We start from the raw sequence: 15020 nt of genomic DNA, 5'->3' as shown, positions 1-15020 counted from the left end.
CATGTACACATAGAAATATATGAAATAAAGTCTTGCACATAACACACTGCCAGCACTGTAACAGGGCTAAGATTTGCCTTGTGCTGGAAAGCCCCCTCTGTGTCCGTTGTCATGATGTCACGTGCATGATTTCTTTACATCACACAGAGAGGGAGGGGCCGACAGCATTGGGGAATTTCCGTGGTGAATAGAGCTTCCTAATGACTCTTTGATTACTGCAAAAACTGCAGGGTGCCCATCTGGAGTATCTAAAAGTTGCTACAGCTTCACTGCAGTAGTGTCACTGCACAGCAAGGATTGTGGACTGGCGATTGTGCAGCCTACAGAGCCTTGCGCAATGTGTGGTGCCACCAGTTGCACACCCCTTGTTACGGCCCTGCACACTGCTACAGTACATGCACAGTTCATTCATACACCAGAAATCGACTGGATCTCTTTTGCTAGCTTCATAACAAAAATAAAAAAATATTTGTAAGATTGAAATTCAGATTTTTACTTAAGAATGATCATTTTGTATGTTATTGTTAATATCAACATTCTAGATATTATTCCCCCACTTTTTCACATTTTATTCACAGATAATGTTTCTTCTTGTAGGGTGTGATGTGGTGCCGCTGCAGGAATGCCTGCCTGTCTTCAACTTTAAAAATATGGGAAGATCCACAGGAGTTCCCACAGCGGCACCAGATCGCACCCTATTACATAAGTCCCAGTTTGTCAATGTGTAATTATCTTACCTTTGCTTGTTTAGAATCTAGAAGAGAAAATATGCGATTTACTGTGTAACTGTCATTGCTATCCTTTGCTGAGGCATCTGTGATTAATGCAACCACTGAACCAGATGGAATATTTTCCAATGCTTGCAGCAGTCCAGCCATTGCATATTCAGGACAGTCACCACCGTCACTGGCATAAAGCGAATTTACGTAATTGACAAAGTCTGTGGTGGAGCAGGTGGCACGGAGGGGTCCGACACCTGAAGAAAATAGAAGTCATAATAGTTGTAATCAGTTACTGTATAATTACAATCACTATATAAAACACATCACTTTTATGATATGTTTCTTTATTAAATTGAAACTCCATCTTTAGAACTTTCTCAAATACAGTGTATGTGCAAAAGTTCCCAAACCTTGGCAGAACATGAACTGTATTTCTATTATGCTGTCCAGTTGAGTACATGCTGTTGCAGTTATTAGCCATCTTTCTACAAAATTAAACTAAAATGTTGGATGAGGAGGGCTCCTGCGCTGCCTCTATCCACACTGCATACAAGGAAACTGAGCTGGCACTCTCTAGGATATGTCATAGCTCAGCAGGAGGTATGACCCTGTTGGCGTGTCTTTCTCAATGTTCTTGCCAAATGGACGCAACTCTGAGATTCTCCCAAACTAATAGCCATGCAACTAGCTCACCACAAGTACACTATATCTCCATTGCTATAGTTAAGGGGCATACTGTAGTACTATGATCAGATGTTGCATTTACCACTCAGAATACCAGTGCACTTCAATGTCCAGCAGTACCCTTAAGCTCCAGGCTGCATCATTACTACTTTTACACCTGTGTTATCTGTGTCTTTAGTCTGCTTGTTGTTTCTACCTGGTTTCTAAGAACTGATTAAGCTTTACCACGTGTGGACTTGCTGCCACCAACACCACACAACTGTGCAGCACACTTAGCATCACATACACTCTGGCCGAGAGTATTCTCTCCTGGTTGGTAAATTGACTGGACAAAATTTACACCCAGCATCATTCTGCTACACACCATGCTGTTAGTCTACTCTGTTATGCTACGGGGTGCCATTAATGTACAGAGCAAGGGACACTGGGAGGTTTATTGGTATAATCATTTTTTGTGCTGATATTGTAAAATGATGCCTACACAAACTTGGGATAAATGTAACACATTTCATTTAAAAAATACAAAAATTTTAAAATTATTGCGTAGTATCCTAATATTTTATTTTTTACACTTTGTTTACAGTATTTACAGTATTTAATATACAGTAATTTGATAAATCTACTATAATTTTTTTTTTTAATAAAAAAGACTTGTGGATGGGTAAGTGACAGTGCGGTGACTAAGCCATGAGTCATCATGGAGAGAATCTATCAGAAATATAATTTTTATCCAGTTTGTCAGTGATGATCTATCAAATGTATTACTGCCCCTTTCTGTGTTTCCTGCCCAGTTGCATCCTTTTTCTTTCCTTCTTTTGTTATAGTACATATGTGGGGAAATTGCAATCAAAAAGCATCAGAGGAACATTACTAACTATGTGAAAAAGTTGAAACATGGTGATCAGGATAAGTCCACATAAGGTATGTTCTATTTGTGTAGTCAAAGCTATGTAAAGAGTTTCCATATTGGGGTCTCTATGATTAGGAGGGAACCCAGAAATTATAGTGATGACTATTACTTTTGCTATTGCAATGTAAAAGGTTACAATGTAAAGAATAGTAAATCATTTTCTACACAAACCTCCCATCTGTGATCCACCTTATACCTCATGGCCCAGGAATACCAGTGCCTTTGCCACTAGAGACATTAAAAGATACACCTACAACAGGTTTAGTGATGTGCTTCTATCCCTCACCACTATGTCTCTGTCATTAATTATTGTTTGACAGACTCCTTGTAATGAGCAAGTCTGCAGTGTGTAACACTACAAAGCAAAATTGCAGACTACATGTGCCACACTAGTACACTGCTCACACTGTGTTGTGTATTGTTGTGTTTGGTTTTGTGATGTTTAGCTGATCTTGTAGCATAATAAAAGTACATAGAAACATGCCGTGCCATCAGGCAGTCCCTATTTGTCCTTGTGTAGTTGTATCTGGTTCAGCCACACCCATCTAGGAGTTTAGTGATCTAATACTCCTTTTCCTCTGTATGTGTGCATAATGTAAACTGGAGGCCAAGACTCCTTCTACCTGGACTAACACCCCTACTTCCTGTCCCTAAGTGATTTAAGTTTGTATAGGTACTTGCATTGCAGTCTACACATTGTAATGGGCACTATTATAGGTAAGTCCTGGATAAATTTATATAATGTGTCAGTATTAGGGATATTAGACATACATTTTTGGCCAAAAATGTACTAAGAACCTATTTAAATTCCATATTATAACTGTTTTGATTATCAGTATTCTAGTGCTTAAAGTGTGCACCTTAATTTTATTTCTTCTGTTTTCTGCAGAACAGTACCACAAAAGGGTCGTGGTCTCACTGAAAAGGGGCGTGACAATGCCTCATGGCCAGTCTTTCAGTATCCCCAGCTGAGCAGAGTGTTAGGAGGCGGAGCTGCTTGGCCGGGGTTTGCAGCCAGACTGGCCCATCAGCCCTTCTGACATTTGCCAGAAATGCCAGATGGGCAGTCCGGTCCTGCCATTGTGTCATCTTCATTCAACTGTAAAAGTTGATCATGTTTCCTTTGCAAACCATATATGTGTATCCTGTGTGTGTGTATGGTAATTTATTCACTGTGTAAAAATTCCATACTTGGATCATTGAATTCCACCAAGGTATACTGTCGTGTTACATTGTCAGATGATGCCAAAAGACTGTTAGTAAGAATCCTGGTGGCTTCTTGTAGCAAAGACAGAGTAGTTGAGCCGCTTGTGTCCACAACATAGGTCAATGATGGGAATTCTAGGGGAAAAGGATACATATAAAAATATATGAGTTAAATGAATTTTATTTCTGGAACATACTCAATACTGTAAGATTTTTAAACAATGCAAATTATATAAAAATGAAACAGAAAAATATAATGATGGAAGCAAATCCTAATTTACCAAAAAAGGACTTTTATATGATTACATTTTTAATTGCAATTTTTTAAATCTTAATTTAGCTGATAAAATAAATAACAATGATATAAATGCTATTTACCCTCATTCCCTCTTCTGAGCAGAAATAAATTCTTAGAATTATATGCAGAAATTTAATGTATAATTGTGATAATCAGCAATCTTCTATTGTCTAAATGTTGCACAATTATGAAGGATGATATTTGAGAAATAATTAAGTATTTAGTTATTTCTAATATTGGTAAGTACCTATAGTGAATTCATACAATCTCAGAAATCTCAGGTCAGCCATCACTGGACCACATTTATAAAGCTTACTGGATGCTCACCACAAAACACTGTGGTTTTACAGTGGTGCATCACTTTGGTCTTCTGTTCTCCCGATGCAATTTAAGATGCTTGTCCACTTCAATGAAGCACCTCCACAAACTAGAGATAAATGGTACAAATTCTGTGAATTCTTAAAACACCCATATTTGGGGGTTCCAAATGAAACCGAGGTATTGTTTGGCTCAGTTCCTCACAGCAAATTTGGATCTCAAAGTGAGGCAAAACATCATAATCCCGGAAATGTCGGATCTCATGTGTTTTGTATTACATATATGTTACTTCCTGTCATATTACTTCTACTTCCTATCCCTAGCAATGTAGAAGTACAATCATCTGCACACATTATTAAATTTCATGTATTCATTATAAGTTATCTTAGTCTTTTGGACCCTGTATTATGGATATCAGATACTAGATAATCAATAATCATGAAAAAGAAGAAGAAAAGTGTTGTTTCAGAATGGTGCACACATATAAGTGGTTTTCATTGCATACACTAAAAAGATGTCCAATAGTTGACAAATGTCAGCAAAATATGTTTGAAACAAAGATATATAGGTAAAGATAGAATGTCATAACTCTAAAAATGTGTAATAAAAACAATTATCATTCTGTGTGTTTCCGTTGTTTTTTTATTATATATATTATAGTAAACCTTCAATAGTATAATAAATTTGTGTCTTGAGAATTCATTAACCAATATGTATAAAAAGGAGATCCAATACCTTATCAAATATTAAATAAAGGAGGACTTTATACATGGTATAGATTATATTTAAAACTAGACTTTGCCCACAGCTTCGCTCACGTGAATGTCTGTTATTGCTCAGTCAGACTAATTTATCAAAGACAGTAACACCATGAGCAGTTACTCTATGAGATGTAGTATTTGGCCTGGTGTGCCATCTACTGGATTCACATATAGTTGGATTTTCCTACAAAAGAGATCTTGAATATATATATATATATATATATATATATATATATATATGTGTGTATTTCTATAAGCATACATATAAAACTGTTTGTGTTAGCGGTGTGCAAAATATATATATATATATATATATATATATATATAGTCATTTTGGACTTGAGAAGCCAGTGGAAATTCTAATAAAACATTGTTTTAATCTCTATAGTTCATAAACAGTCCCTAAAAGTATATGTGTCCCAAAAAATATATTTTTATAAATCTACAGTAGTCATCTTTGGCTTGAAGAGCCTGCACACTGCCAGTGCTGAGTGTCAAACATCTGGTTTTTCCTTTATTGCTCCTCTACCTAATGTCACATTGCGATAATACATACCTCAGTTTCTTTCTATGTGACTAAGCTATACAATATTGAAAATGCAATCCAAATTCATCCCGTAGTTTTTGTGTGATGTCGGAATAAACAGACAGAGAGACAAACAAAAATTCAGAAAAACATTTTTCATCTCCATAGTTCTTACATAGTCCCAAGGAGTACATTTCTCCAAAAAAAATATTCTATGTACAGGCACAACCATTACAACCCCAATCCATTGATCCTGAAAATAACCCCACTGTTTTCTAACATGCTTGCAAACAGTAGTGTAACTACCGTGGGTGTAAGGGGTGCGGCTGCTATGGTGCCTCTGTAGCTCGCCACCCCCCCTGCACACAGTCACGCACACAAGGTGGGTTGGTCCAGTCAGGGCCGTTGAGGGGGGCCCAGATGTCAGCAATGTTGATTTGGTGCAGGCCTGCCAGCTGATTACAGCTGGCACACTGGCAGGCAGTCATGGAGTGACAGTGCCACAGGTCACGAGGTAGTCAGAGCTAATGGGCTGGCAGTCAATCAGCAGTGGAGGGTCCTGATTGGCTGCCAGTCTGCAATCTCTGATTGGCTATCAACCGGCGCAAGATTCAAATAGCACCATCGCTGTCTGTCCATGTCTGTCGCTGCCTGCCAGTGTGCCAGCTGTACTAAGCTGGTGGTCCGGCCCCATATCCACACCTGCTGGCTGCTGATGACACACAGAGAGAGGTGAGAGGCTGCTCTAGGGACATGGGGAGGTGAGTTGCTGGGGGGCATAATGTGTAAGGGGCACTACTATTATGTGGAATAATGTGTTATTTGGGGTACTACTACAATGTGGCATATCTGTAAAGGGCATTACTGTGTGGTATAATGTGTAAGGGGCACTACAGTATAGTGTAAAGGGCATGACTGTGTGGCATAATGTATAAGTGGCTCTTATACTGCATGGCATAATGTGTATAAATGGTACTACTGAGTGTCATAATCTAAATGGGCTCTGTGTGGCATAACATGAATGGGCTCTGTGTGGGGACAATTGTATGTGTTATTTTTACCACTGGGGGGCACTCCCCATTCCATAGAAATGAATGGGGAAGTGTGTGCTTTGTGTTTATTTTAATATTTTGTTGACAGGTGGACTACAAGCACCACCAGGCCCTTAATGTCGGGCATGTTGGCACTTGTTGTTTTTACAAGTACCATTATGCCAGATCAAGCTTGCTAGGACTTGTAGGCTGCCTGTAAAAAAATATTAACTCTTTATTTATCATTACCCCTGCAAATACCACCAAAAAGATGCAGAGGTAGGGACTCCATTTTTGGATGGTTCCAACATTTTGAGGGATTCTGGCCCTGAGCTGACCAGATTGGGGCTCAATAACATAATGGCAGGGGACCCCATGCTGTGTGTCCTTGCTATAGCATTAGCCCCTGGCTAGTTCAGCCCAGGGCTTGTCATTGGAAAATAGGGGGAACTTCGCACCATTATTCCCCTGATTTACAAATACCAGACCATGCTCAGAGGTCCAGCAATGGTATTTAGTTTTGGGGAGGACCCCACTCATATTTTTAAAGTGTAACTATTTGCTGCTACAATACTAGCAGCATACAAATTAGCGGCTTTAGAGAAGTGTGTTGCCAATATATTATATTTTCTATAAGGCTTTTACTTTTAGGCTATTAGTTCTTGATTAATGAAAACATTCTATAGGGTCAAAATGTTTATTAAACTGCCTTCCTGTCTGCCACTGTAGTGCCATTATGTTTGTGTACAGGCCCTCACCATCAACCTGCTTGCGAGTGCATAGGCGCTTGCGAGTGGGTCTGAATGAGGGCCATGGGTCTGCACACATCTTTAGTTTAGACTCCCTTATTATTTGAGCTAATCAAAACAGTGTTGGGACATTAATACTGTCATTATTAAATATAGCACTTGTGGGTATTTAAAGATATTTTATTTACATTAGACATAATAACTCGACCTGAAACGCATTTTCATCTTAAGTCTATGAAAATGCAAAATGTGTTACAATCAATGAATAAGACAAAACCTGATCGCCATGAACTCTGAACTAGTGCAAAGGTTAAGACCTTTTAAAAACTGGAAATATCTCTATAATCTTCCACCCCATTTATTTTTATTATCAGATTTTATTTTTACACTGATCTGTAAAACTAATGTGATACCCTGCAGTTGCAAGGTATCATTTAAATACCTTAAATGTATTATGTAAAGACCTATTCCACTCACAGATAATACACTGCATAGCGCCAGAGACATTTAAAAAAAAGATGATTAAAAAAAAATTGGAGGGATGACAGATGGAGCTGTGGAGAGAGGAGAGCTGGAGGATGCCATTGAGCAGTGTGAGGCACACAAAGCACTAAGCAGCAGAGAGAGATTGAAACAAGAAGACTTGCTGAGACTTATGGTTTCATGCAGAGAGCCCCATTGGAGTGAGGTCTGTACTTAGCTATTGGAAGGGAAGTAGCATCCTGACTAAGTATAGTATATTTGTGAAATAAAACCATTGGTAAGTCCATTGTTGTAGAGACATAGGGGTAAATTTACTAAGATGGGAGTTCTATTTAAGGAATGATGTTGCCCATAGCAAACAATTTAGATTCTACTTCTCATTTATCTAGCACCTTCTAGAAGATAATACCTGGTATCTGATTAGTTGCTATGGGCAACATCACTTCTTAATAGAACTCCCATCTTAGTAAACTTACCCCATAGTCCGTGATACCTTTATATACATATTGAAAAAAATTCCTGCACAGGCAGGCCAAAGAGACTATTGTGTGGGGCACTCTTAGTTAATGAATTATAATAGTAGAGAAATTGAATAGTTTGTTCATTTAAAACATAAACTTTTAATAATACTTGTTAAAATAATAGTGTGCCAGACACCCTGAAAAATATGGTAAGGTGTCCACTATAAATATATAAAAAATATATTTTTTTGGATTGAAAAATCACTAGTTTTAATAGCAAAGCCCTGCTTTACAGAGAAAAACTTGATTAATAGCAGGAAAGATTACGCGAAAGTAATATGAGCTATCTCTCATCCCATATATGGAGAAAGAAAAGAAAAGAGACTCACATATAGATATTTTATCGTATAGATATATATATATATATATATATATATATATATATATATATATGTATAATAGCAGCTACAAAGTTAACACTGGTAATATATATAGTATCTTTTTTATGCATGGGGTTACGATGAATAATCTTAATAATTAGGCTTTGCTATTGAATCACCTACCACCTGAGTACCTGTCAGCTGATTACGGTCACATGACAGCAACTGCATGTTTGTCTGCAGAGTCGGTTTTCCCTAAGTCGGACTGGAAGCCTTATCTGAGAGCTGGAGACTTACAGCCCTGACTACAGCGCTTGTCAGCTGAGTATCAATGTATGATTACTATTGTGCGATTCACTATGGGCATTCCTCTATATCTGACTTGGGAGATGTGCATTTAACCGCTGGGTGTACTGCATAGAGACATGTGATCGCCGCTGTGCGATTCTAAGTAGACGCTACTGTGCTTTTGATTAATAGATTTGTGCATTGCTGACAGGAAGAGAACACAGCAGCATAGTATTGGACTAATTATTTGTATTTAAACACTATGTGCATGGTCTAATAGATATTTCTCTATCTCTCCTGGTAGTGGTCTGATTGCTCCTGGGCGCATTTAACCCTGCAATGCCTTTATGGTAACAAGGTCTATCTAACACCTGGCAGAGCCCTAACAGACCTTACCATTGCTGTTGCTTCTATAGACACCAGTCTCCTCACTCTCTCATTGCACGGCTTGCACTATTTCCATGTAAAAGCAGAAGTGGGGGTGACACTTAGCAGTGTTTTGACTTTTCTTATTTATTTACATTTTTTCACTCATAAGTCTATTTTTGTGCCACATATGCAAGTGATTTATGTACCAACTTCTCATTTTTATATGTACACAATTTAATTGTATGATATCAATTTCTCATCAATTTTTATATGTACACATTTTTATTGTGTGACACTTGAATATAATTTTGATTCAGACTATTCGCAGAGTATTCTGAGTTGATACAAATAATAGACCTGATACAATTTTCTTGCAAATTCTGACTAGAAAAAATTAATCGCATTATTTTACAATATTTTGAGCTGATTTACAATCTTTGGTGTCTTATAGTAATTATTTAGATTATTCATCGTAATCCCATGCATAAAAAAGATACTATATATTACCAGTGTTATTTTGTAGCTGTTATTATACATATATATATCTATACGACAAAATATCTATATGTGAGTCTCTTTTCTTTCTCCATATATGGGATAGAGAGATAGCTCATATTACTTTCGCCTAATCTTTCCTGCTATAAATCAAGTTTTTCTCTGTAAAGCAGGGCTTTGCTATTAAAACTAGTGATTTTTCAATCCAAAAAAATATATTTTTTATATATTTATAGTGGACACCTTACCATATTTTTCTGGGTGTCTGGCACACTATTATTTTAACAAGTATTATTAAAAGTTTATGTTTTAAATGAACAAACTATTAAATTTCTCTACTATTATAATTCATTAACTAAGAGTGCCACACACAATAGTCTCTTTGGCCTGCCTGTGTAGGAATTTTTTTCAATTTGTTGTTTCTGACTATTGGGTGCACCATCAACACCATTATCACTGCAAAGTATTTCTTCCAAAGCACATATCAATATGGTTGGTTTATCTATCTATTTATTTTCATAATCATATTTATAATACTTACTTTTTGTTTCTCTGTGCAGAATCTCAGTTCCCACCTTCCCCTCTCCTGTTTCTTATGACCTTTATATACATATCAGCGCTGCAATATTGCTATCTTATTCCTAGTTGTATATACACTTCAAGGTGCATATGAAGGCTAAGATGTGACCTGAATTACTGCTGTTCAGGTAATTTAGAAAGTTTTCATTAGAATTCATATCACTCTATACATTTGTAATTGGTTTAAATGAACCTCCATTCCTTAACATGACATTTGTGGAGTGCTTGCAGAATGCATATTATGTTAGGTTTATGTGAATATCCAGTTTTGATGTAGGTTTAAACAATTTCAAGAAACATTCTGTAGTTTTATAGTAATACTGCTGCCCAGTTCTCTGCTGGGGACGGTTAAATTAAATAGTCCATTCTTGTGCACGCAAGCCTGTTTTTGCATTTACTTTGTCCGGTGGAAGAACTCTTGCCTTTCTTCTGGGGCATGGTATAAGTAGGTGCCTTCAAACAAAGAATCCAGAAGATTGATCTATCAGAGATGTAACTCCAACTTGCAACCACTTTATGCACTCCATATATTCACCGTAAGCAGGGTACCACACTGATCACAATAGTGAACATAGGGCCTGATTCAGACCCACTCGCGAGCGGCTGTCCGCTCGCAAGTGGGTCGATGGTCTGCACTGAGCATGTGCACGACGGAGGGAGCTCCGTCGTGCGCATGCGCCAGACACGACGAGCGAAGGACTTTCCTTCGCTCGTTGTGTCCGATCAAAGGGGGCGTGCTGTCAATGTTGATTGACAGCACGCCCCCTTTGGTGGGCGTGCCGGGGGCGTGCCTCCCTGATGGGGGCGTTCCCACGGGAACGCCTCCCGTCAGAAGCCGGCCCACTGACATCACTAGTGATGTCAATGGGAGTGATTTTGGCTCTGATAGAGCCAAAATCACTCCGGAGCTTGCGATTGAAAACCTCAACCGCAGGCTCCGGCTCGCAATTTCGATGGTCGCGATGGTCACAACCATCGCGGCCATCAAAATGCACGCTCGTATAGCCTGTGGGTGGTGACCCACAGCTATACGAGCGTCCAGGAGGACGCTCCATGAAAATGGAGCCCGGCCCTCATTCAGAGCGTGCGCTCTGCTCAGAGCGTACGGCTCTGAATGAGGGCCATACTGTACTCTTCACTTAGCAAAGAATGCAGTCACTCTGCCCAACTCATCTCATCAGTTTGTTCACAAAACATTGAAAGGGAATTGTCCCGAGGGCATTTTTTGCTTTGTAAATGATTTTCATTGTGTGAATGTAACAACTACATTTTAAAGGAATGATTAGCAATATTGTATGTTCACTAGTAATCATTTATTGCACCTTGTTCAGTTACATACTGATATAAACAGATATCTTGTACATGTTTCTCTATCACTGTCAGTCGATTTACTCAATTAAGAGAAATCTCACTGGGAACTCATTGTGACCTGGATTAATATTAGAAGAAGACAACAGACAATGGGCCTGATTCAGCACTGATCTCAATTGCAACTGCTTATGCAGATTGGCCGATGGTTGAGTACTGCACATGCAAATGTACCACATTATGCGAGTACCATGATTGCAGTGTAATTACGGACGCACAAAGGAAACCATCGCAGAGTGAGTGACAGGCCGTGAGCATTTGGGGAGGTGACAGGAGAGTGGTCGGAGAAACTCAGGCGTGCCTGTCCATTTGAATGCCATTGCATGGGCGTGCATAAATTAGCCACTGCGATTGCATACGCAGCATGAGTACTCACTGCGCACAATGAGACTTGCAATTTCTGCGGCAGGTCAGGGCTGCTGTAACTGTGTGTGATGGCCCATTGTTCCTCTATGGTACCGATGTATACGCAGGACTGCGTGGTATTACAGATGTGAGAAGGCAGCAGTAGGCCTCTCTATGCTGCTGAACAGTTGCAGACAGTAGCATATTTTTGCAGCAGCATTACGTGAGATTACGCAGGCACAATCGCAATAGCGATCCGTGCTGAATCAGGAAAAATGTCATTTTTCCATTTAAAAGGTATTTTATAGTGCATACTATACACTTGTCATTTACTGTCATTTATGGACATATGTCTCAAGCCCCTTTTTTACATACATCATGTGGAAATTGCAATTTCTAAATGAGTTTAAGTATTGGGCTGCAGTATGTAACAATAGCTTTATGCAGGATATACTTTATCACAGATATTTATTGCAAATAGCTCTGAGGGCCACAGTCCCATTTCCTCTTAGCATCAGTGTGTGAAAGGAGATCCTTCAATTCATCAATGACAGCGCACTCAATCTACAGTATGACAGCATTCCCACTACAAGCTGTAAAGCTTAGTTGCGATAAGAAGATAAAGCAGCTCACTAGCTTGTGGGATACAGACTTTAATAAAGTAGGCTCAGCCACACATACATATTTGACAGTGTTACTAACTTCATACTCTGGATTTTTTGAAGTGGCATTTGGCACATTACAAGCAAAAGCTTATTGTGTTTATTAACACACCATTACTAATTAACTGACTGGCCGTGGATCACATGTGAGTTTTTAAGCTAATAAGGCAAAACAACACTATTCTACACACAGGATCAATATGATGAATCAAATCAGCCTTAAACCTCTATTACCAGGATTCCTCCAGGATTAAGAGTTACCTTTAAGGCATACAGCGCTAACATTCTTATTTCCATTTGGAATGTTATCATCTGATATATACTGTACATGTATGTGTGAGGTCTCATCTGTACACTTTGGAGCCAGATTTTATATTTTACATATATCTATAAGGAATTAAAAATTGTTATCATATATTGCATGCTTATTTTTTATTAATAAATATAATGTACAGTATTTACCCTCATTTGACAATTCTTGCACTCTTAAGGAGACTTGTTATATTTTGCTTATGAATGGGAATAGTTCAGAATTATTCTGTTAGGAGCAGCAACCATTGTTAAAGAGATAATTTGGGGTCTATTCAGTTTACATTGTATTAGAGGACAAATTGATTTATTTTGTGTTTCGCCCCTTTTACACCAGAGCTAAAACACAGGTTATTGCTGGGTCTACGAGCTCAGTGTAAAAGGGCCCCTGAAAAATAACCCGGGTCAAGTGACCCGGCAATCCAACCCAGGTAGCTACCAGGGTCAAACCCAGGGTTATACGTCCTGGGTCATGCCTAAAATTAGCTGATTGGTGGTTGTGGAGCAGTCACTTTTTATGGCCTCACAAGTTTAACAGGGCAGACCAGGGTTCAGTGTGAATTGGGCTGACCTGAGAATAACCCAGATCGTTGGTGCTGTGTAAATAGTGTCTGACCTGGGTCTGACCTAGGTTGGAACCATGTCTGAAAACCCAGGTTGGACTTGGGTTTTTGGTGGAAAAGAGGTATAAGTGAAATCACTGAAATCAGCAAGGTAAAGTGTAATTTGTTCTGATCACCTTGTTCATCATGTAGAGCTCTTTAACATCGTGAGCAACAAGAACTATTTAATCAATGATAAAAAAAAAAATCTGCATTAATTACTATATTTTGGAGCCTTTCATAAACTAGGTGACGATATCCATTGTAAACTTACACCAATAAGAAATCTTGAAATATATATAAATATGTATAAACCCCAAAAGTGCATGGTTCCAATCTGAACTAATCTAAAACAATGTTTACATTAATAATGGAGAATAAATAAGCATTAGCAAAGATTATCTGTTAAACAAATATTTAAAAAAAAACAATTAGTTTAATTTAGATAAATTAAAACATAATTTAATTGTATTATTAAATCTGATATTACATAATAAAATATACAGTCACAATTGTATAGTGTTTGAGAGGACTTGAATCAATCTAACTAATTAATAATAATAATAATAATAATAATAATAATAATAATAATAATAATACTGTTACTTAATTGGTGCACTGGTTCTTTTTCAAACAATCATACAACTATATGCTGGTTGGCTTAAAGTTCTTATAATAAGTCACCTTCTATCCTAATTCGCTGGTATTCAATTGTTGATGATATCAAAAAGTTTCTCAGCACTTTACATTCACTAACATCACAAATTTTTCTTTGCCACCCATAGAAGTGTGCATGTATATTGGTGATGATGGTGTACCAAAGTCTAACATGATGGGCTTATTATAGTATATCCCCATTAAGGACTGCAATAAGGCTCTGCTACAGTGCTGTATAATAGACATTCCAAATCAGTATTTAATGCTAATAGTTAAAGAGCTTTCAAATTATTAACTATTTATATATAAAAAAATACATACCACTGGAACCTGTAGGCGGGGAAGATGTTGTTAAGGTCCATGCTGAAGCACACTCACAGAAAACCAGCAGCAGGGCTATACTGTGATACTTCATGTTCATTTCTATTCTAATAATTTAGTTTACTTCCTTGAGTCATACTTATATTAGCTGCTGCACCTGCTAATCCACCCATAGCAAGAAACCACATAAAGAGAATCTATTCAATAAAAGAGTTTTTTTAAAAGATGTATAGGTCATGATATTTGACATATACTATTACTGTAGGTTCCATAGCTATCACAACATAATGGAGAATTTTCTGTGTATTAGACTACTCAATGCATGTGATCAATTTCCCAGGATGGTTTTATTTCCCATAGAGATGATGAATAACAATAAGTGAATGAATTAAATATGAGTTCACCGCAGTTTGTCAAAGTATTCTCCCTCTGCCAATACTTCACACGCAATGTAGATGTTCACAGTTTTGAGCCTTGTTTTGCTATTGTGCCTTCA

The 15020-nt window shown here is 37.9% G+C and overlaps 1 protein-coding gene across 1 annotated transcript in view; it reads right to left on the bottom strand.

Moving 5' to 3' along the window:
* The window catches only part of LOC148538921 (uromodulin-like), a 61745-nt gene extending 47121 nt beyond the window's left edge, over window positions 1-14624 (bottom strand). The window contains exons 1-3 of the mRNA XM_088452098.1: window positions 14525-14624; window positions 3508-3657; window positions 738-976 (exon numbers count right to left, since the gene is read on the bottom strand). Of these exons, the coding sequence (XP_088308224.1) occupies window positions 738-976; window positions 3508-3657; window positions 14525-14624 (489 nt within the window). The remainder of the gene's footprint in view (window positions 1-737; window positions 977-3507; window positions 3658-14524) is intronic.
* Between the last annotated feature and the right edge of the window lie 396 nt (window positions 14625-15020).

This window comes from Taudactylus pleione, unplaced genomic scaffold, assembly GCF_031769625.1.
Source record: "Taudactylus pleione unplaced genomic scaffold, aTauple2 ptg000032l, whole genome shotgun sequence".
Taxonomy (NCBI): domain Eukaryota; kingdom Metazoa; phylum Chordata; class Amphibia; order Anura; family Myobatrachidae; genus Taudactylus; species Taudactylus pleione.
This window is presented reverse-complemented; position numbering and strand designations above follow the sequence as displayed.